At 46.4% G+C, this 24,527-nt stretch overlaps 1 protein-coding gene across 1 annotated transcript in view; it reads left to right on the top strand.

The window, feature by feature from the left end:
- The first annotated feature begins 16,779 nt into the window (after positions 1-16,779).
- SNX3 (sorting nexin 3) overlaps positions 16,780-24,527 on the top strand; it is a 36,072-nt gene continuing 28,324 nt past the window's right edge. The window contains exon 1 of the mRNA XM_048844863.2: positions 16,780-17,114. Within this exon, the coding sequence (XP_048700820.1) occupies positions 16,953-17,114 (162 nt within the window). The 5' untranslated portion in view covers positions 16,780-16,952. The remainder of the gene's footprint in view (positions 17,115-24,527) is intronic.

The raw sequence follows: 24,527 nt of genomic DNA, 5'->3' as shown, positions 1-24,527 counted from the left end.
GTAATATAATGAAGGTGGTGACAGTGTCAGGACACTTTGACTTGCATAAAACAGCAGTTAATTTTAAGATTAAGGCTTTAGATAAATAGTAATTAGTGATAGTTTAAAATTAGAAATCCAAAATGGTGGACGCAATAATCCTATATGAAAGACGCAGGGTTAGGATAACAAGAGTTCCAGCAACTCACAGGGAGGAGCTTTGCTTTTTAAAAATAGGTTAGAGAGAGGAGCTCTACCCAACATGGCAACCGGGGGAGGAGCTTTACTATCTAAAAATAGGAATGATGTAATAGGAAGGATCTAGAATTATGCTAATATCTGGAAGCTGATTGGCTGAGATAAGATGACCTGAAGAGAGCAACTAGTATATAAGGTTGACAGCCAGCAGGCTTAGTTGTGGGAGTTTGGGGGGGGATTGTGAAGATCAAAAGCCTCAAGACGCAGCACGAACAGCAGAAGCTGAGACAACTGCAGCAGCATCTTAAGAAAATTCTAGGAAGCAGCTACCTGCAGAAACAGCAGCAGTAGAATCTCCTAGAGGGCAGCAGCTTTAGAACATAGTAGGTACGGAAGCCTCTAAGGCAGACAGCCTGAGGGAGATGGTGGCGGCAGCTTTAATCACCACTACAGCGGCAGCTCCTTCAAGACAAACAGCTGCCTCAACTCCATGGAGACAGCACCTGCCGTCATTTCTGGTGCCATCCCCACCCAACTGACAGAACAGAAGGACCCCTGAGATGAGTCAGAAGGAATTGAGAGGAAAGAGTGTTAGGGCATGGCTACACTTGCAGATGTAGAGCGCTTCGAGTTAAACCCGCCTTCGGAAAGTGCAGTAGGGAAAGCGCTGCAGTCTGTCCACACTGACAGCTGCAAAAGCACTGGCATGGCCACATTTGCGGCACTTGCAGCGGCACTGGGAGCGGTGCATTATGGGTAGCTATCCCACAGAGCACCTCTTCCCATTCTGATGCTGTGGCTTGTGGGAAGGGGGCGGGAGGTGTGGGGCATTCTGGGTCCTGTCCCAATGCCCCGTGATGCATCGGTTCACATCCCAGCGATCCCTGTGCTTCTGTCCACATTTGGCGCCATCTTTCAATGTTTTTTGTACTGCGCACTCTGTCTTCCCTTTTGGTCTGTGGGAATGGAGCCCGAATTGCTGAGGAGTATGCTGATGAGTCTCGCCAGCACATCACGTTTGGCAGTCAAGTTATTCCTTATGATCCAAAATGACAGTGAGGGCTCCGATGATGATATCGACTCGAGTAACTTATAGGACACGAGATTGCTTGTGGCATTCACGGACATGCTCACCACCATGGAATGCCACTTTTGGGCTTGGGAAACAAGCACTGAGTGGTGGGATCACATAGTCATGCAAGTCTGGGATGACGAGCAGTGGCTGCAGAACTTCTGGATGAGAAAAGCCACTTTCGTGGGACTGTGTGAGGAGCTCTCCCCCACCCTGTAGCACAACGAAACGAGACTGAGAGCTGCCCTGATGGTGGAGAAGTGGGTGGCTATTGCAATCTGGAAGCTGGCAACTCCAGACAGCTACCCATCGGTCGCTAACCAGTTTGGAGTGGGAAAGTGGACAGCTGGAATCGTGTTGATGCAAGTTTGCAGGGCCATTAATCGCATCCTGCTTAGAAGAACCGTGACTTTGGGTAATGTGCATGACATTGTGGATGGCTTTGCACAAATGAGTTTCCCATCTGCGGAGGGGCAATAGATGGCACACATTCCAATTCTGGCACCAGCCCACCTAGCCTCAGAGTACGTTAATCGGAAGGGGTATTTCTCTATGGTTCTCCAGGTGCTTGTGGATCACCGTGGGCATTTCATTGACATTAACGCAGGCTGGCCCAGAAAGGTGCATGATGCATGCATCTTTCGGAACTCTGGCCTGTTCAGGAAGTTGCAAGCCGGGACTTTTTCCCCAGACCAGAAGATCACCATAGGGGAAGTCGAAATGCCCATTGTGATCCTTGGAGACCCTGCTTACCTTTTAGTGCCGTGGCTCATGAAACCCTACACAGGGAGCCTTGACAGCAGCAAGGAGTGGTTGTCACACCCCAATGGCCTCCTCCCTCAAGGAGTCCCCAGGGAAGGCAGATCAGCATTGTATGTGGCAAACACTGTTGCAATCATTGCAAAGCATTTTGGAGAGGGTCAAAGGTGTGTGAGTGGAGAGTGGAAGTTTCCTTTGCAGAGTACGAGAGGCCGGGGGAAAGAAAGAAGAGGAGCAGAGAACGGGTTAACTCAACACTTCAGCTAGCTCCGTGTGAAGATAAAACGCTGGCCCCGGCCCAAGGTCATGGGCTCGACAAAATATCAGCAGCTGCCCAGCTGTAAAAAAAAAAAAAAAATAATAATAATCTAAATTAAGCAAAGCTGCAAAAATAGCAGCAAAAACAATAAAAGCAAACAAAACAGCAACGGCAAAGGCCAACAGAAGGGAAAACAAAGTCTCCAGAGCTGGAATGTTTTGGGAAACAGAGGAGGCCACAGCAAGCCAGTTTGGACTGGCACAAAAAGCACCAGGAGCAGAGGTCCCTGAATGGAAACAACCCCCCCTCAAAACGAGCCCAGGACTTAAAACCCTCCTAAGAGCTGGAGCAACTCGGAGATCAACAGCGAATCCTTGGATGACCTGGGCCCAGGACACCACGCCCATCCACCCTTCCCCCCTCTTCTTCTGACTTTACATGCAGGCCTGGCCAGTCTCAGGTAGTGCGTGTGTGAGTATGAAAGTGGGTTAGGGCTCGGGGCGTTAACGCTTTCTTTCTTACCGAGTGACATGGGAGCATTCCCAGAATTCTATGCTGTTATTATTTTATTAATAAAGCTTTTAAATTTAGATGCTTGGTGTATTCCAGTACCTCCTCCCCAAACAATCCTGCAGCATCAGCCTGATCAACCAACGCCCCAGGCAGATTGGTAACAAAAATCTGTCACAGTTTTGGTGGAGAATTGCAGAGTAGGGGAGCCCTGCGAAGCACACCAACTGTTTTGCCCTTGGTATTTCATGTTTGCTCTGTCCTGTACTGTTGGTATTACATGTTAAAAATTTTATAATTAAAGGGGTGCCCACTCTCAGCTGTAGTAGGCCTGAGAACCCGAGAGAGGTTTAGCATTCCTCTCTCCACCCTGGTTGGCAGGGATAGGGTACAGGTGGGCATACTCCCAGTTGTAGAAGTCTGGGGTAGTTGAAGGAGAACTCAGGGAGTCTCACTCCACACATATAATCCTTGGTGCATGTGCCCTCAGTCGTAGTATGACTGAGTTGAAGAGGAGGACATAGGGTGTCTCACTCTGCCTGGGAAGGGTTTTAATGTATGGACCCTCAGTAATATTGGACTGAGTAATACGGAGGGAGGCTTAGCGTCTCTCCCTCCAGCCCAGGGAGGTGAACATTGTAAGGCCTCGGTGCCAATGTGGGCTACATAAAATCTCAAGTAATTAAAAAAATCTTAAAAGTGGTACTAACAAATTGTAACAGTATATTAAAAAAACAAAAGCGTGTAGCTGCGGACTCAGGAGTTCTGCAGTCGTGGGCAATGGCATCAGCGATGGGTTCAATCCTGGACGTAGAGGCATTAGGGAGCACAGACATGGCAGTCCGGCTGCCCAGACAGCTGGCATCATCGAAGGCTGGTGGACCTGATGTCCAAGCCATGGGGGAGGCAGCAAAGAGGGACGGGACCCTGCTGCCTCTTTCTAAAATGGTTGAGGACCTCTCCCAGCTGGAGAGGGCTCTCACCAAGGTGGAATACAATCCCTGGGGTTCCGTGGTGGAGCTTCAAAGAAAAATGCAGACTTGGGAGAATTTGTTAGACCTGTATGCCAAGTATAAAAGTCAGAAGGGTAAGAACCTAAGGGCAGCTGTGGAATTAATTTGGACTGCAGCAGCCATGTGGTATCAAATGTTGTTGGGACAGAAAGAGGAGTTGGGGAAAAGAAAAAAGGTGTGTACCTGACAGCTGGTGGAAATTGAGCAACTAAAAGCACAAATTACTAACTAGGCAGCAACCCAAGCCTACACCCAGGACAAGTTGCAGGACTTCCAGGCAGAAAAAGCGGAACATACCTGTTAGGGGGCTTATTCCTTCACCCACTTACAACCCTGGTCCTTCTCGCATGAACAGAGAGCAACAATACCCGAAGTCCAAAGGTGCAAACAATTCGATGTTTATTGGGGTGAACTTCCAGCAAGCATGATTCCAGTTTCCTTCCTTAGTGTCCCCCTTCCCAGCTCTGACACCACAGAGCCTTACTGTGTCCCTGTTTCCATTCCCCCCCCTTAGCAAAACATGATTCCAATTTCCTTACCCCATTCCCTGTTCCCATTTCTCCCACCCACCCACTTGCTGATTGACTGCAGACTATATAGTAAAACTTGAGTTCTGCTTAGCTATACCTTAACCAATCATTTTACATTTAGTTTGATAGCATTCTGTCTGGCAAGAACTCACTTATCTATAGCTGAGATGTGAAATCCTCACTTCTGTATTGTTTTGTCATTATAGTTCCCACTTTGCTATTGTTTATTTGCAAAGTCTCTGTCTGGTTCTGTGATTGTTTCTGTCTGCCGTATAATTAATTTTGCTTGGTGTAAACTAATTAAGGTGGTGGGATATAATTGGTTAAATAATCATGTTAGGAAATGTTAAATAATATGTCAGGGTTGGTTAGTTAAATTTCAGTAAAATGATTGGTTAAGGTATAGCTAAGCAGAACTCAAATTTTACGATATAGTCTGCAGTCAATCAGCAAGTGGGTGGGGGAATGGGAACAGGGAATGGGGAAATTGGAATCATGTTTTGCTAAGGGGGGGAAATGGGAACAGGGACACAGGTAAGGCTCTGTGGTGTCAGAGCTGGGAAGGGGGACACTAAGGAAGGAAACTGGAATCATGCTTGCTGGAAGTTCACCCCAATAAACATCGAATTGTTTGCACCTTTGGACTTCGGGTATTGTTGCTCTCTGTTCATGCAAGAAGGACCAGGGTTGTAAGTGGGTGAAGGAATAAGCCCCCTAACACAAACCATCATTGGAGTGCCTGAGGTGTACATTTTGGGGTAACTGTATAGGTATATTCTTACCTGCAGTATTTTGGTATAGCTCAGCCATACTGCTTGTCCCTCTCTCTGTTCAATTTCAAATAATGGGATTCTAACTGGGCAAAATGTAGATCATCATTAAGGGCCCACTCTCAGGTTTAAAATCATGGGACAGATTCACTCTTGCTTGCCCATGGAGGTATAAATTATACCTCCCTGTGCCGGCCTGGTCCACTGACCCCCAAAGGGAACTGGCCTGAGGGTGGGGAGGCAGCACGATCTCCATGTGTCCTCTTCTGGGTTTTTGCAGGAGGAGAGCAGCTTATTTGCGCTTCAGGCTCCATGGCAGCCTCACCAGTGGAAGCTGATCCAGCCATGTCCCCCTTTTGTCCAGTACTTCTCCCATTTTGGGCTGTGCTGGATGCCTGTTGGCAACCTGGTAGAAGGGAATTTGTAGTTGCTTTTCACTACGGCAGCTTCCTCCAGACGTCATCCTGTTGCTGGGGTCCTGTACCTATGTTTACACCAGCAGAATTTGGGGGTAAATCTGGGCTGATTTTAGCCAAATTTATTACAGAAAGAAATCAAATGTTATTACCAACCTGTGTTGCTTACGATACTTAGCTGAATAAGAATTTTACAAATCTAATTGACTTCTCACTATTTAGGCTGTTTTGTTTATATTTTCCATTTCACTTGGCTTGGACAGTAAATCTTGTCAGAGCTGTCCCGGAACAGTGAGCAGGAACTTTGTGGTATATGCTGGGAGGAACAAGTGTACACTGCAGCTTTAACACTTTGACGTCCTGTTCACAATGGCACTGCAAAGGTGAAGGATGTAACGGTGCTCAGCTTTACTCAAAGCCAGTGCCTCAGAGTAGTGGTACGAGTGCCTCTGGATTGTTGGAAGAAGTTTTGTGTGCGGACAGGAAGCACATTATAATCATGCTTTTAGATGAAAGCAAGGTCTGAATGAACTCTCCCCTGACAGCTAGTTGGGGAGGGGGAGAGACTTCAGAAGCAAACTGTATTTACATGAAAACACCTACTCTTCACAGGTATCTAGCAGACAGGAACTGTGTAGCTCCATGTGATCAGTTTTGGCTGGTGTTGAGTTACAAATCACATTAGTACTGAATGCAGGGGTAGTGAAATGTTGTTATCAATGTTATCTTCATTGTATGAGTAAAGGGGATCAGAACTGTGCTGAGCTAAAAGGAACTCTCTAAGCCAGGGACTCGAATGCCAGACCCCCGTGAAAGTACAGGAGTGGGGGACAGGTGTTCCAGCCAGGAGGTGTGGACTCTCCCTAAGGGTCCCTGGTCTGTACCTCCCCACTATTCAAAGATAAAGCTCAGTAGGCTTCATTAGGAGCCTTTTGTTATTTTTAGTGCTCAAAAAGAGCTGAAATCATTTGTGGTGGGGCACATGACTTATGAGGAGAGGCTGAGGGAACTGGGCTTATTTAGTCTGCAGAAGAGAAGAGTGAGGGGGGATTTGATAGCAGCCTTAAACTATCTGAAAGGGGGTTCCAAAGAGGCTGGAGCTAGGTTGTTCTCAGTGGTAGCAGATGACAGAACAAGAAACAATGGTCTCCAGTTGCAGTGGGGGAGGTCTAGGTTGGATATTAGGAAACACTATTTCACTAGGTGAAGCACTGGAATGGGTTACCTAGGGAAGTGGTGGAATCTCCATCCTTAGAGGTTTTTAAGGCCTGGCTTGACAAAGCCCTGGCTGGGATGATTTAGTTGGGGTTGGTCCTGCTTTGAGCAGGGGGTTGGACTAAATGACCTCCTGAGGTCTCTTGCAACCATACTCTTCTATGACTCAATGTGGCAGGGGGCAGCTAAATAGAAAAGCTTAGACTTTTCAGCTTCCCTGAAATAATGCCAGTACTCTTCTATAAATTCACATTTGAAGTTCTGAACCTGGAGTTTGATCTAGATGTGTGTGTAATCAACAGTGGAATTCACAAAGTTTTCCCTGCATGACTGCATAATCAGTGTAATATCCAATAATAGCATAAATATTTGCAAAAAGAAAAGGAGTACTTGTGGCACCTTAAAGACTAACCAATTTATTTGAGCATAAGCTTCCGTGAGCTACAGCTCACTTCATGGGATGCAAACACTGAATGCATCCAATGAAGTGAGCTGTAGCTCGCGAAAGTTTATGCTCAAATAAATTAGTTAGTCTCTAAGGTGCCACAAGTACTCCTTTTCTTTTTGCAAATACAGATTAACACAGCTGCTACTCTGAAACCTGTCAGCATAAGTATTATTATGTTTATAGAGTTGGGAGTTGCTACCTGGGAGAAAAGAAGCAGAAAGGTGAAGTAAGAAAAGGCAGGAGCGAGGCTGGAGGAACTGTGGGCAGCCTATACATACAGAGTGCAATTCATCTACAAACAAGGCCTTTAATGGCTTTTCCCCACCCATCATCTCTCATTCAGTATCAGAAGGTTGACTCTTGCCTTTGGCCCATGATGCCAGCTGCTATTGCTCAATTTTACTTGTTCAATTTTCAAACAAGCACTTTTGTGCTTTCTGCCATGCTGCACCTCATGCTTGAGAGGAATTCCCTTAAACAGACTCAAAACTAACTCATTATCCTTCTTCCAAACCCTCCCTTGCTTTGAGATCTACAAAAACATGAACAACAAGGTACATCAATCCACACTTCAATCACTTCCTTATGAACCTATATTGTGAATCATCCCCCACTCCCATTTTTTAAGTGGCCATGTCATTCATAACTACATTGCATGGCAATAAAGCCACCCCTTCCACAAGCACTGAACCCCTACTGCAACACAATGAGCACCATCCCCCGCACCAAGTGCATTCATAAAGGTACTATTCCCCTGTGACGGGTTGGATCACAGAAACCCCCTGAGAGCTGCCACCTGATGTGCTAAGACTACTTCTGCTCCTGCTTTCCTGTCCTGCCAGCTTAGGACTCCAGTACCCTGCCTGGTTTGAGCCAGATCCGCTAGCCTGCTGCAAACCCAGACCCACGTCTGAACCACGTCCCCTAACAGCTGTAGGCTTAACTGAAAGCGGCTTACAAAAGTGTTCCCATCTTTAACACTCAGATGCCCAACTCCCAATGGGGTCCAAACCCCAAATAAACCTGTTTTACCCTGTATAAACTTTATACAGGGTAAACTCATAAATTGTTCACCCGCTATAACACTGATAGAGAGATATGCACAGCTGTTTCCCCCCCCCTCCCCAAGTATTAAAACATACTCTGGGTTAATTAATAAGTAAGAAGTGATTTTATTAAATACAGAAAGTAGGATTTAAGTGGCTCAAGTAGTAATAGACAGAACAAAGTGAATTACCAAGCAAAATAAAATAAAACCCACAAGTCTATGTCTAATAAAACTGAATGCAGACAAAACCTCACCAGTTTCAGTAAGCTTCTTTTTACAGACTAATCTCCTTTTAGTCCAGGTCCAGTAATCACTCACACCCCCTATAGTTACTGTCTTTTGTTCCAGTTTCTTTCAGGTATCCTTGGGGATGGAGAGGTTATCTCCTTAACCAGCCAAAGACAAAATGGAGGGGTCTCCCACTGGCTTAAACAGACTTTCTCTTGTGGGTAGAGACCCCCTCCTCTCTCCTATACAAAGTCCAGCTCCAAGATGGAGTTCTGGAGTCACCTGGGCAAGTCACATGTCCATGCATGACTCACAGTTTTTACAGGCAGAAGCCATTGCCCACATGGTATCTTGAATGTCTCCAGGAAGACTTCTTATGTGGATTGGAGCTTTCGAAGATGCATTGTTCCTTAAGTGCTTCTTAACTGGGCACTTAACTTTGCAAATTCCTTTCTCCAGGAACTGAGCAAATGCTCTACTAAGGTTATTTAGAAATCAAGCCAGTACACGGCCAATATTCATAACTTCAACTACAAAAATGATACAGGCATACAAATAGGAGGAATAGATTCAATAGAGCATAACCTTTACAGAGATATTTTACATGGCATATGTAGCATAAAACATACTCCAGTTATGTCGTTTATATACATTCATAAGCATATTTCCATAGAGCTTTATGGTGTGCACTGTCACGTCCCTCTCTTTCATTGGGTCACGCAAGTCCATAATGTGGAAGCACAAAGAATCCCTGACTTCTGATGCTTGGGTGCATCCAGCTTCAACCATGGTAGGTGCACTGTCTGACTGAGTGTACCGATTCAGGGGCCGCTCACTGTCATAGGTCTATTCAGGGGGAAATGGCTCACCTCTGGCTTCTCAAAGATTGCGAAGATGATACACGAGGCTTTTAGTTGCTCTATACTGTGTAAAAAAAATCAGCAGCATCAAGAATAGCACCCAAGCATGCAAGAAGGGGAAGAAATCATCTTAACATTCACCTCCCCCAGTTATCATAAGAAAAGTAGTGACTGGATCATAATGCTTAAACATGGATAGTTAGCACTGTTAAAGATTAAAGATTTAAGGCTTTTGATAAGTAATAAATAGTAAGAGTTTAGAGTAGGTATAGCTAGAAATCTAAAATGGAGGACTCAGACTGAATTGACCAGTAGCAGACAGGAGACTGGGGTGAAATAAAGTTCAGTAGGGTAAGGCTGAGTTCACTCCAAAATACCTGAAGGAAGAGGTCAGGAGCAGGCTCTCAACTAGGTTCAGCTCAAATGACAGGTAAAGCTGATTGGCTAAGCAGGTATTGCCCCACTGGGGGATCTATGCTAATAGCTGGAATTGAGAAAGCAGCCAATCAGAGAAGGCCAAAAATCGAATACAAGGCAGAGAGATGGCAGGCTTGGGTGTGTGAGTGGAGAAGGAGAAGCACAGAAAAACAGCACCAGAACCAGAACCAGAACGAGCAGAAGGACCAGAGATGGTCCAGAGGGGTATAATTCCTCCTTAATCATAAGGAATGCATAAGTATGATTGTAAATAAAGCTGGATGCCTGTGTCTGAATGAATTTTACCCCACCTATTCCGTGATTTCCTGATCACCATTCTTAGAATGTTATTATTTAGTAATGTTCTTTAAGGTGTAATGTTACTTTATACATACGTATAGGGGATCTATGTGTTACATTGTAATAGGTTTAATATTATGTCACAGCATTGTATTAAGGCTTGATACCAGAGGTGGCCAACCTGTGGCTCCGGAGCCACATGCAGCTCTTCAGAAGTTAATATGTGGTTCCTTGTATAGGCACCGACTCTGGGGCTGGAGCTACAGGCACCAACTTTCCAATGTGCTGCGGGTTGCTCACTGCTCAACCCCTGGCTCTGCCACAGGCTCTGCCCCCACTCCACCCCTTCCTACCCCCTCCCCTGAGCCTGCACTGCTCTCGCTCCTCCCCACTCCCCCACCACCCCGAGCCTCCTGCACACCATGAAACAGCTGATCAGGAGAGGTGTAGGGAGGCAGAGGGAGGTGCTGATCAGTGGGACAGCTGGTGAACGAGAGGTGCTGATTGGCGGGGCTGCTGGTGGGTGGGAGGCACTGGAAGCGTGGGAGTGGGGGGCAGCTGACGTGGGTGAGGAGGCGCCAATGTATTACTGTGGCTCTTTGGCAGGGGTGGCCAACCTGTGGCTCCGGAGCCACATGTGACTCTTCAGAAGTTAATATGCGGCTCCTTGTATAGGCACCGACTCCAGGGCTGGAGCTACAGGCACCAACTTTCCAATGTGCTGGGGGGTGTTCCCGGCTCTGCCACAGACCCTGCACCCACTCCACCCCTTCCCATGCCCTCCCCTGAGCCTGCCATGCCCTTGCTCCTCCCCCTCCCCTCCAGAGCCTCCCTTACGCCATGAAACAGCAGATTGGGAGGTGTGGAGAGGGAGAGGGAGGTGCTGAACAGCAGGACTGCTGGTGGGTGGGAGGCACTGGGAGCGGGGGAGGTGATGGGGGGCTGCTGACATATTACTGTGGCTCTTTGGCAATGTACATTGGTAAATTCTGGCAGCTTCTCAGGCTCAGGTTGGCCACCCCTGCTTGATACATATATAAAGGATCACTCTGTACCATATCATGCAACATTGTATCTGCATGGTTTCTGTAGTCTATTGCAGTGGTCTCCAACCTAGGGTATGCGCACCCCAGGGGGTGCGCGAAATGATCCCAGGGGGTGTGCAGCAGCAGGAGCGCCGCTGGACGGCACTCTGCCATTTTTTTCTTTGGCGGCAGCTCTGCACGTCCACGGCTGGTGTTCCCCTCCGGCGGCACGGCTGGTCTTCCAGTCTTCTTCCGTCGGCAGCGCATCTGGTCTTCCGGTCTTCTTCCGTCAGCGGTATGTCTGCGGCAGGTCTTCCGATCTTCACCCTGGGGGTGTGTGAGCCAAAAAGTTTGGAGACCACTGGTCTATTGTGTCACCGTAGTATATGATTTCTAAATGAAATGTAATTGTGTTATGCTATGTGTCATGTATTGCAGTGTATTCTATCTTGCTTATTAAGTGTATTGTAACTGATTATTTTCTTTAAGTTATTTTGTTTTTGAAGAATTACTCCTTGAGCATCAATCCTTTGAGTGGAAGGCTGGATTCAGGTCCTCTCATGGGTTAACAGAACTAGTCTGTTCTGGGGAGTCTTCTGAGATGAGACACAAACTCCCTGGTAAAACCAGGGCAATTCCTCTAGGGTGGGCCACCTCCTGTTACCCATTGATGCGGACCAAATTGACAATTGGTTTACAGTTATAGGTAAGCCATTATTGGGGTGCCTTGGGTCCAAATTTTGGGGTAACAGAGCACAGCAAGCCACAGTAACGCAGACAACATTGATGACACTGCAATCCAAATGGGTCTGTAGACAGCTCCAATGGGATTTCAGTCTGCCAAAAGCACATTTAGTAACCATTCTATACCCACTGTGATTAAACCTTCTTTTGCCGGGGCCTCTGAAATCAGGGAATGGTTTCATAAGCCAAGACAAAAATGGGTATGCAGGGTTCCCCAGAATAATGGTGGGGACAGTAACTCTCTTTATGACAATGTAATTTGGTGGGAATAGTGTCCATCCTGTCTGTGAATGTAGACTCCTGATCTGCAAAAAACCCTGGCATCATGAACTTTCCCAGTACAACCCACACGGACATTCATAAATCATCCTCTGTGGTCCACTAGGGCCCACATAACAATGGAGTAGTACCCTGTGTGGTTTATGTACTCATGCTCCTTGAGGTGAACAAACTATGGGCACATGAGTCCCATCAATGGCCCCAGCACAGTTTGTAAACCCCATTGCCATGACTTTACCCACAGTCAACTCTCAAACACCAAACTGCTTGGCAATGGACCTGCAGAAGTCTGGGGTAGCCAACTTCCAGATGGTTACAGCAACCTGCTTCTGGACCAGTAAGGGTGACCTCATGTGTGTATCTTTATGCTAGGGGGTCGGGGCAAGCTGCTCACAAAGCTCCAGAAATGTAGTTTTTTTCATGCAAAATTTCTGAATCCACTGCTAGTCATCCCAGGTCTGCATGACCATGTGATCCCACCAGTCTGCACTTGTGGCCCTGTGCCAGGAGCACAAGTCTAAGTAGGGGGCGTCAGTGGTTGTACTGAGTGTAACAGCAGCATTAGCCAGTTTGAGTCTCTTCCTCCTCTGCCTCCTCCTGATCAATCATAAGCTGTGTCAAGTGCCTTTGGTGGGTCAGAAAACACCGCCCAAACGTCCACCAATGCCTTACAGAAGCTCTGCCCGTTTCCTGACACAGGAGTGTAAGTGCAAGCAAGAGACGTTCTTCAAATGGCATCTCTGCCATGTTGCTGGTTCCAGTAGCTGGGAGCACACAGACCAAAATGACTGCTTGGCAGCATGTGTTGTCAGTTGTTCAAATTTCCTGTAATGTGCAATGTGGACAGTCCAGTTTTCCCACAGTGCATCACAGTCCAAAGGCTAGAGCAGCCACATTTCAGGTGGGTGCTAGAGAGTCTTGGATATGATTGGTTTGACTCGGGACTGCATACTACAGTGAAGACACTGGATCCCAGGTTAGAAAATTCTTAACATGTGGTTACCAATCAGTGCCAACAATCAAACCCTGGGTTATCTAACCCAGGATCAGCTGACTCAAGTCCCTCTAACTCTGGGCTTACATTGCAGTGTAGACATACCCTAATGCAAATTGCTGGTGGCAGGAGTCATGGACTCTGGACGTTGCTTCCCTCTTGGTTTGCCAGAACATTGTTTTGATTGTTTTCAGGGTACAGTACAAGCATTACCTTGTTGGGAAGGGGGATTGATATGGTTATTCTGGTGCAGATAGTAGGGAGGAATTTCATTTGTTTCATGGTTGTAAAGATATGTTAGGGAGCATCCTTGGATATATACAACATTATCTTCAGAGGCTAGCTGAGCATATACAATGATTCTTTTGTTCTGAGCCTGGGCAGATCTTTCTGAGTAATAAATGAGTAACAGAATTTAGTTATTATTTTAACTGTATTTATGACAGCTTTCATGTATGTGGGCTATCAAATATTTTCCTAAATGCCTCAAGATTTTTGAAAGTTGCCATAAATCAGATGGAAGAAATAAGTACGACTACCTAATAGAAATCCTGAAAGCCAGGTTTAAGAACGTAAGAATGGTCATACTGGGTCAGACCAATGGTCTATTTAGCCCAGTATCTTGTCTTCTGATAGTGGCCAATGCTGGGTGCTTCAGAGGGAATGAACACAACAGGCAATCATCAAGTGATCCCTTGTCGTCCACTCCAAGCTTTTGGCATTCAGAGGCTTAGGGATATCCCAAGCATGGGGTTGCAGCCCTGACCATCTTGGCTAATAGCTAAGGCTACGTTTTAGTCATGGGTATTTTTAGTAAAAGTTATGGACAGGTCACAGGCAGTAAACAAAAATTCACGGCCCATGACCTGTCCATGACTTGTACTATATACCCCTAACTAAAACTTGGGTGTTCTGGGGGGAGCGGCTCAGGGGTGCTGTGGGTGTTCTGAGAGGGGCAGTCCTGGGGCACCACAGGTGCTGGGGCGGCGGGCAGCAGTGTGCGGCCCGGGATCCTCACTGGTGGCACCTGTACCACAGGCAGGGGCAGCGCACAGAGTCCCCCATGTCACCTCAGGAAAGGAAGCAGAGATAAAGTTTCTTGACACCTTAAATGACTGCTTCTTGGAGCAGCTAGTCCTGGAACCCACAAGAGGAGAGGCAATTCTTGATTTAGTCCTAAGTGGAGCACGAGATCTGGTCCAAGAGGTGAATATAGCTGGACCCCTTGGTAATAGTGACCAAAATATAACATAATAAAATTTAGCATCCCTGTGGCGTGGAAAACACCACAGCAGCACAACACTGTAGCACTTAATTTCAGAAAGGGGAACTACACAAAAATGAGGAAGCTAGTGAAACAAAAATTAAAAGGTACAGCGCCCAAAGTGAAATCACTGCAAGATGCATAGAAACTTTTTAAAGACACCATAACAGAGGCTCAAGTTAAATGTATACCCCAAATTAAAAAACGTAGTAAGAGAAACTATGGTGACAAATCTGAGGAACTGTCCCAGATTGAGGTGTCATTAGAGGAGGTTTTGGAACAAATTGATAAACTAAATAGTAATAAGTCACCAGGATCAGATGGTAGTCACCCAAGAGGTCTGAAGGAACTCAAATGTGAAATTGCAGAATTACTAATTGTAGTCTGTAACCTATAATTTAAATCCACTTCTGTACCAAATGGCTGGAGGATAGCTAATGTGACGCCAATTTTTAAAAAGGGCTCCAGAGGTGATCCTGGCAATTACAGGCCAGTAAGCCTGACTTCAGTACCAGGCAAACTAGTTGAAACTATAGTGAAGAACAAAATTGTCAGATTAGCATAATTTGTTGGGGAAGAGTCAACATGGCTTTTGTAAAGGGAAATCATGCCTCACCAATCTGCCAAAATTCTTTGAGGGGGTCAACAAGCATGTGGACAAGGGGGATCCAGTGGATATAGTGTACTTAAATTTTCAGAAAGCCTTTGACAAGGTCCCTCACCAAAGGCTCTTAAGAAACGTAAATTGTCATGGAATAAGGGGGAAGGTCCTCTCATGGATTGGTAGCTGGTTAAAAGATAGGAAACAAAGGGTAGGAATATATGGTCAGCTTTCAGAATGGAGAGAGGCAAATAGTGGTGTTCCCCAGGGGTCTGTACTGGGTCCAGTCCTATTCAACATACTCATAAATAATCTGGAAAAAGGGGTAAACAGTGAGGTGGCAAAATTTGCAGATGATACAAAACTACTCAAGATAGTTAAGTCCCAGGCAGACTGCAAAGAGCTACAAAAGGATCCCTCAAAACTGGGTGACTGGGCAACAAAATGGCAGATGAAATTCAATGTTGATAAATGCAAAGTAATGCACATTGGAGAACATAATCCCAACTATACATCTAAAATGATGAGGTCTAAATTAGCTGTTACTACTCAAGAAAGAGATCTTGGAGTCACTGTGGATGAAAAACTCCATTCAATGTACAGAGGCAGTCAAAAAAGCGAACAGAATGTTGGGAATCATTAAGGGATAGATATTAAGACAGAAAATATCATATTGCCTCTACATAAATCCCTAGTACATCCATATCTTGAATACTGCAAGCAGATGTGGTCACCTCATCTCAAAAAAGATATATTAGAATTGGAAAAGGTTCAGAAAAGGGCAACAAAAATTATTAGGGTTATGGAACGGCTTCCGTATGAGGAGAGATTAATAAAACTGGGACTTTTCACTTTGGAAAAGAGATGACTAAGGGGAGATATGATTGAGGTCTATAAAATCATGAATGGTGTTGAGAAAGTAAATAAGGAAATGTTATTTACTCCTTCTCATAAGACAAAAACTAGGGGTTACCAAATGAAATTAATAGGCAGCAGGTTTAATACAAACAAAAGGAAGTATTTCTTCACACAACACACAGTCAACCTGTGGAACTACTTGCCAGAGTCTGTTGTGAAGGCCAACACTATAACAGGGTTCAAAAAAGAACTAGATAAATTTATGGAGGATAGGTCCATCAGTGGCTATTAGCCAGGATGGCGTCCCTAGGCTCTGTTTGCCAGAAGCTGGGAATGGGCGACAGGGGACGGATCACTTGATTATTACCTGTTCTGTTCCTTCTCTCTGGGGTATGTGGCACCGGCCACTATTCGGAGGACAGGATACTGGGATAGATCGATGGACCTTTGGTCTGACCCAGTGTGGCCGTTCTTATGTTTGACGCTGCGCCTAGGAGCCAGCGGGACATACGAGTTGCTTCCAAAATCTGCACAGAGCCGGCCCCTGTAGCCAGCTGGACTTTTAGCAGTCTGGTCGGCAGTGCTGACCAGAGCCATCAGGGTCCCTTTTCAACCCAGGGTTCCAGTCCAAAACCGGATGCCTGGCAACCCTACCTATAAATGAGAAAGGAGGAGAAGTGACTGGGGAGCCAGCAACTCCCCCTCCCTCACAAATGCAGAGACTATGAACTCAATCCTAGGGCGAGGGAAGTTCCTGGCAGTTTCCCCATAACTATTATTAGGCCCCAAGTACTGATCTGGGCCTGCCCCATGTAGCTTTCCATTTCCTTCTGCGTGCGGGCCCATGAAGACAATTTTTTTCAAAGACCTGCCTGTTGCGCCCCTTCCCGGTGCAGTATGGGAGTTGTAGTTTTCTCGTCCCTGCCCGTGCTAGCTCTGAGCGAGTTCGGCGGCAGGGAAAGGACTACAAGTCCCGGGATTCCCTGCGCGGGTGGTGGGCGCATCCGCTCGTGCCGGGCGGCGGCCGGGTCGCTGCGCGTTGCTGGGGAGTCAGCTGTTTGCCGGAGAATAAGAGGGCGAGTGGGGTTAGCTTGCTACGTTCCTGCTGTCTCTGCGCGGCTGTCTGCGAGGGAGGGGCGGGGACCCGGCGCGGGCGGGCAGGAAAATGGCCGAGACCATCGCGGACACCAGGCGGCTCATGAGCAAACCGCAGAATCTGAACGACGCCTACGGGCCTCCCAGCAACTTCCTCGAGATCGACGTGAGCAACCCGCAGACCGTGGGGGTCGGCCGGGGCCGCTTCACCACCTACGAGATCAGGGTCAAGGTGAGGGGGGAGGGTCGGTGTCCTGGGGCTGCCAGCGAGCGAGCGGGGGTCCTGTTGCTGCCGCCCAGTGGACCCCGCCCCCCAGGGTTGTGTCTCCCCTCCCCCGCCGCGTGGGTGAGGTAGCGTCTTCTCTGCTCCCTCCCACTCCAGGCTGGGACCTTCTCCCCAGCCCCTCTGGGCTGTAACCGTGACACGGCGGGGGGCTGGGCCGTGCTGGGGCTGCGGATCCCCCCGCGGGTAGCGCCGTCTCTCACATTCACCATCTTGCGGCTGGGAGGGCCCGTGCTGGCGGGCCTAGGGCCCGGCTACGAGCCCCGCCTGAGCAGCTGAGGTGATGCCGCCCCTGTTCCACGGTGTTCGCACCAGGTGTTAAAACTCCGCCTAACCTGTAGTGTAAACCTGCCCTAAGGGGGACACTTGACTCTCCTTTCCCGCCCACTCCACTTTTGTGAGAGTGGCACTGAGAGACCAGAGTGGGGCTTGGCTCCAATGTGAGCCAGTCTGCCTTGGAGGACTAGGGGAAAGCTTGATGATGGCCTTTGTATGGTTTAGCTTATCTAACTCTCCTGCTAGTTGGTGTGTGCCCCAGAGAGGTCTTATTTATGTTCGTGACAACTTGGCAGTGTTGTTGCTGTGGTGGCCTTGGGATATGTGGGGGAGGGAATATCTTTTATTGGACCAACTTCTGTTGGTGAGAGACACGCTTTTGAGGTTCCCTAGAGCTCTTCAGCTCTGTGTCACTCCAATGTGTGTAGTTCTCATCAACAGAAGTTAGTCCAATAAACAATATTACTTCACCCACTTTGTCTCTTTAGTGAGAAGTGACAGGTTCACTTTAAGGAAGATGTGCAAAACATAAAATCACATTTTCATTTTTATTTTTAAATAAGCAGCTTCTGCTATGTATTCGGGTGTCTGTCAACAGTTTCTCAGGCTATTGAAACTGGAGCTCAGGCCTTAAGTAATCTTCCTGGCTAACATATGCGTATGGATATCTTGTAGGCGTCTGTTTGCCAGGGTGGATAGTAATGACTGAATATATTTTATTGGTGTAATGGGGCTCAGCTAATAGAAGCATGGGAATTTATTTTAGATTATAAACTATTCCTGAGAGGCATATGAAAGCTGTGTGATAATGGATCCCATCCTTATGCAGAGCAAAGGAGCTAACCTTTTTATTGGGGGGGGGGAAGAGTCTGAGCTGGATACAGGCTTATTGATGGAAATAAAATACTGTAAATAAAACTGCAACTGGCTTTTTTGCTCTTGACTAAGACAATGAAGAGAATTTATAAATAAAAAAATGTTGTCTTGTGTCAAAGTTCCTTCCCCACTCTGAACTCTAGGGTACAGATGTGGGGACCTGCATGAAAGACCCCCTAAGCTTATTCTTACCAATTTAGGTTAAAAACTTCCCCAAGGTACAAACTTTGCCTTGTCCTTGAACCCTATGCTGCCACCACCAAGTGTGTTAAACAAAGAACAGGGAAAGAGCCCACTTGGAGACGTCTTCCCGCAAACTACCCTCCCAAGCCCTACACCCCCTTTCCTCATCAATTTGTACAGGTGAACACCGACCCAAACCCTTGGATCTTAAGAACAATGAAAAACAATCAGGTTCTTAGAAGAAGAATTTTAATTAAAGAAAAGGTAAATACCTTACACGGTAATCAGATTCAGAACATAGAGAACCCTCTAGGCAATACCTTAAGTTACAAAAAGAGACAAAAGCAGGAATATACATTCCATTCAGCAGAGTTTATTTTACTAGCCATTAAACAAAAGGAAATATAACGCATTTCTAGCTAGATTACTTACTAACTAACAGAAGTTCTGAGACTGCATTCCTGATCTGTTACCCTTTGTTCTCTCCCCTCCGCCCCCCCCCCCTCGATTTGAAAGTATCTTGTCCCCTCGTTGGTCATTTTGGTCAGGTGCCAGCGAGGTTATCTTAGCTTCTTAACCCTTTACAGGTGAAAGGGTTTTGCCTCTGGCCAGGAGGGATTTTATAGCACTGTATACAGACAGGTGGTTACCCTTCCCTTTATTTTTATGACCTCTTGTAAAGTGTTAATGTAGGTGGGTGCTATTTAGATTTTTGTTGCTGCTGTAGTACAGGGGTGGGCAAACTGCGGCCAGGGGCCGCATCCAACCCTCGAGCTCCTGCCGGGATCTGGGGTCTGGGACTTGCCCTGCTCTGGTGCTCTAGCTGAGGAGTGGGGTCTGGGGCTTTCCCCACTCTGTGCGGCTCCCGGAAGCAGTGGCATGTCCCTTCTCCGGCTCCTATGCATAGGGGTAGCCATGGGGCTCCACGTGCTGTCCCCACCTCAAGTGCTGTCCCTGCAGCTCCCGCTGGCCGGGAACCGTGGCCAATGGGAGCTGCAGGGGTGGCGCCTGCAGACAGGGCAGTGTGCAGAGCTACCTGGCCGCACCTCCACGTAGGAGCCAGAGAGGGGACATGCTGCTGCTGCTTCTGGGAGCTGCTTGAGGTAAGCACCACCTGGAGCCCACACCCTGAGACCCTCCCATACCCCAACACCTTGCCCTGATCCCCCTCCTGCCTCCAAACTCCTCAGTCCCAACCTGGAGTACTCTCCCACACCCTCAACTCCTCATTTCTGGCCCCACCCCAGAACCCACACCCCCAGCCAGAGCCCTCATCCCCTCCTGCACCCCAACCTCCAATTTTGTGAGCATTCATGGCCTGCCATACAATTTCCGTACCCAGATATGGACCTCTGGCCAAAAAGTTTGCCAATCCCTGCTCTAGTAAATGGAGCAATTGAATTGCACAGTAATAATGTAATATCAAACTGAAGCATATTACCAAACCAAGTGTCTAAAAGTGTCTCTGCTTGTACTGTCAAAATAATGGACTGAAGTAAACTTGCATGATGTAATGTTCTTAATCTTCTGAATTACTTATTAACAAATCCCACGCAGAAATATGCTAACTGAAAATGGTGCCAACCTTGACATATGAGCAAAATATTGAATCTTGAACTTAAATTGCAAGTTAAATGTATCTTTAATGATGAATGGTGTGTATAAAACAGGGTAGGGAGAAATAGAATTTGATACTTCCGTTATCTAGTGTGTATTCTGTATGTCTACTACACTCTCTAAATAATTGGATTTTAATGGTCTTGGAGCCTAAATTCTGAAATGCCTATGAGTTTGGATGTATCTCATTACTTTTTTCTATGAAATACCCTCCTCACTCCCTTTGACTCAGAACTATTATGTTAAAACATTGGTCTCACTTGACTTGGATTGGCTAACATAGACACTTGTGGTAAAATCCTGGCACTAGTGAAGTTGTTGTGAGGCAGATTTTGCCTACAATATTGATGTAGTGCAAGACTTAGAAAAACTTACTAGCTGGATGCCTAAAATTATTTACAGGATTGGGTCCCACTACCAAGGCCCAGGGGCAGTGTTCTCCTAAACCCAGCCTTCTGCTGGTTTTGGTGGAGAGGGAAAGGGAGAATGCTGGGATTTTTACTGGAGTGTTGTTGCTAGACTGTTTTTTGGGCTCAGTTGCTTATAACTGTTCCTGAGTAGTAAATGGCTAGTATGTCATGTGGAGCTCTACCCCCTTCTAGATGCTGGGTGGTAAAAGTAGCCTTGTCTAGTCCCTCCCCTCCATAGCCTCCTGTCTACTGTTGGGAGGAGTATAGTAGCACAGGTTTATTCCTCCACCTCCCTAAGTCTTTTTTTTTTTTTTTCCCCACCCCTGGGGTGGGAGAGAGATCCTCTCTTGTGAATAACTCCAGGCTGCTGCTTGAAGCTGTTCTTGATGGCTTCACTAAGACCCACAGGGATATAATTAGTAGAAGTGAAACTAACCATTTCTCTCAATTTTACTCAGCTGCTGTTTGGGTAAACAGCAGTGGTGGCACTGGAGTTGCTAGTCTCTAGACAGAAGAAGATAACATTGTCAACCTTGCAAGTGTTAAATGCATGTAAACTATCTTCATGAACAATGACTAGAAACTTTAAATGAAAGCTTTATCTATGCAGAAGCTGATGGCTTAATTCTCTGTATGCATACAAGAGAGCTTGCTGCCAGTCAGCAGATGAGACCTGATATAGTAGTTTGTGAGTTTTTAAAGCTTATCTACAATAGGCCCCTCTTAGAGTTTGGAATCCAAGGTTAAAATTACTCCTAAACTACATTTTATCTGAGAGCTTGGAAGCCTTGGTTGGCAGGGTTTGATATGACTACTTGGTTCTACACAAGTTTGTCCTCGTTTTAAAATGCTTCTCACTTAGTTAGCTAAAAAGTTGGTGGCTGAATTTCAGTTGGAAGGATCAAGTTATTTCTAGCAAGCTTAAACTTCTGATACTTAAAAGCCCCTATGCATTAATAACCCCACTTGCCAATATTAACTTCAAGTGTTTCTTAAAGCCTAGAATAAATTCCTCCAGCATCTACAGATTTTAAAAAAGAAACTGTCTGCAAACACTTGTCAGCTAACAGTTTTATTTGTAAGTTCTCATTCATGCTTTTTTGTGACTAGACAACTCCATAATAGTCTTACTCTATCCGCTTTCCACTTTTAACATTTCAGTTGCTCTGACCATGACATTGGAGGCGAATAAGTGGTAGAATTTCATATTTGTTATGTTCTTGCAGCACTTCAGTCTTCCCCCCCCCCCCCCTCTGAAATCCAAACAGGAAAATAATTGTGAATATATCTGAAGCACATCTTTAATGAATGTGCTTATATGATGTATACAGCTAGGTGAGTATTTTAGCTTTGAATTTGTGAATGCTTAACCAATGGCTCAGGATGAATAGTACCACTTCATGTTGAGTAAAATATTTAAAAGGGCATAGGTCCCATTGTCAATTGACTTAAGCACTTAAGGTGGATAATAATCTGTACTTTTTTCTAAAAAATCCTATGCATTAGAAAATACAAAAAACAAAACCTATTGGAAATTGACCACCTATAGTATGGTCTAAACCAGTGGTTCTCAAACTTTTGTACTGGTGACACCTTTCAAATAGCAAGCCTCTGAGTGTGACACCCCTCCCCCCATTATAAATTAAACACACTTTTTTTATATATTTAACACCATTATAAATGCTGGATGCAAAGTGGGGTTTGGGGTGGAGGCTGACAGCTTGTGACCCCCTGAGGGGTCCAGACCACCAGTTTGAGAACCCCTAGTCTAAATGTATTGAGACAATGTTTCAGCTTCCAGTACTTCCATTTTTGCAAATGACTTAGGCAAGAAGAGTTTACATTGTAGACTTTATGCCAGGAGGATTAAATATGTTGGTACATGTAATATGCCAATAGTTTGAACAATATTTATGGAGATCTGCTCTATGAAATATAGAATTGTAATGTAACTGAGTTCTTTCATAACTAAGCAGTAGTGTTGTCTAACCTTTATAGTAAAGTACAGATTCTCTGCAAGAGATTGTATCAGAGAAATAGAGAACTCAGCTATGCTTGTACAAGGAATGTTTCATGCTGTAAGGGTGTGTCTACACTATGAAATTAGGTCGAATTTATAGAAGTTGATTTTGTAGAAAGCGTTTTTATACAGTTGATTATGCGTGTCCCCATACAAATGCTCTAAGTGCACGTAGTCGCCGGAGAGTGTCCACAGTACCGAGGCAACCGTCAACTTCCGGAGCTTTGCACGGTGGGTAGCTATCCCACAGTTCCCGCGGTCTCCGCTGCCCATTTGAATTCTGGGTAGAAATCCCAGTGCCTGATAGGGCTAAAACATTGTCGCGGGTGGTTCTGGGTACATATCGTCAGGCCCCCCTTCCCTCCCTCCTTCTGTGAAAGCAAGGACAGACAATCGTTTTGCACCTTTTTTCTTGAGTTACCTGTGCAGACGCCATACCACGGCAAGCCTGGAGCCTGCTCAGCTAACTGTCACCGTATGTCTCTTGGGTGCTGGCAGACGTGGTACTGCATTGCTACACAGCAGCAGTTTATTGCCTTTTGGCAGCAGAAAGTGCAGTATGACTGGTAGCCATCATCGACATAGTCCTGGGTGCTCTTTTAACTGACATCGATGAGGTCAGGGGTGCCTGGGCAAACATGGGAGTGACTCGGCCAGGTCATTTCCCTTTTAAGTTTTGTGTCATGGCAATTGAGTCCAACGGGCAGTGCACTGTCTTTTAATCAGCAGCCAGCAGAAGATGATGGCCAGCAGTCATACTGCACCGTCTTCTGCCGAGCACGCAGGAGATGACGATGGCTAGCGGTCGTACTGCACAGTCTGCTGCCAGCAAGATGTATAAAGATGGATGAAGTGGCTCAAAACAAGAAATAGACCAGATTTGTTTTGTATTCATTTTCTCCTCCCTCCCTCTGTGAAATCAACAGCCTGCTAAACCCAGTTTTGAGTTCTATCCTTGAGGGGACCATTCAGGTTCTCGCAAAGCAACCCCTTTTGTTGATTTTAATTCCCTTTAAGCCAACCCTGTAAGCCATGTCGTCAGTCTCCCCTCCCTCCATCAGGGCAACAGCAGACAATCGTTCTGTGCCTTTTCTGTGCAGACGCCATACCACGGCAAGCATGGAGCCCGCTCAGATCACTTTGGCGATTAGGAGCACATTCAACACCACACGCATTATCCAGCAGTATATGCAGCACCAGAACCTGGCAAAGCGAAACCAGGCGAGTAGGTGATGTCAGCGCAGTGACGAGAGTGATGAGGACATGGACACAGACTTCTCTCAAAGCACAGGCCCTAAGAATGTGGGCATCATGGTGCTAATGGGGCAGGTTCATGCGGTGGAACGCCGATTCTGGGCTCGGGAAACAAGCACAGACTGATGGGACCACACAGTGTTGCAGGTGTGGGACGATTCCCAGTGGCTGCAAAACTTTCACATGCGTAAGGGCACTTTGATGGAACTTTGACTTGCTTTCCCCTGCCCTGAGGCACAAGAATACCAAGATGAGAGCAGCCCTCACAGTTGAGAAGCAAGTGGCAATAGCCCAGTGCAAGCTTGCAATGCCAGACAGCTACCAGTCAGTAGGGAATCAATTTGGAGTGGGCAAATCTACGGTGGGGGCTGCTGTGATGCAAGTAGCCAAAGCAATCCAAGATCTGCTGATACCAAGGGTAGTGACCCTGGGAAATGTGCAGGTCATAGTGGATGGCTTTGCTGCAGTGGGATTCCCTAACTGTGGTGGGGCCATAGATGGAATCCATATCCCTGTCTTGGCACCGGAGCACCAAGCTGGCGAGTACATAAACCGCAAGGGGTACTTTTCAATGGTGCTCCAAGCACTGGTGGATCACAAGGGATGTTTCACCATAATCAATGTGGGATGGCCGGGAAAGGTACATGACACTCGCATCTTCAGGAACTCTGGTCTGTTTCAAAAGCTGCAGGAAGGGACTTTATTCCCAGACCAGAAAATAACTGT

Source organism: Caretta caretta, chromosome 3 (assembly GCF_965140235.1).
Source record: "Caretta caretta isolate rCarCar2 chromosome 3, rCarCar1.hap1, whole genome shotgun sequence".
NCBI lineage: Eukaryota > Metazoa > Chordata > Testudines > Cheloniidae > Caretta > Caretta caretta.
Note: the sequence above shows the minus strand (reverse complement) of the source record. Positions and strands in the feature narration are given on the sequence as shown.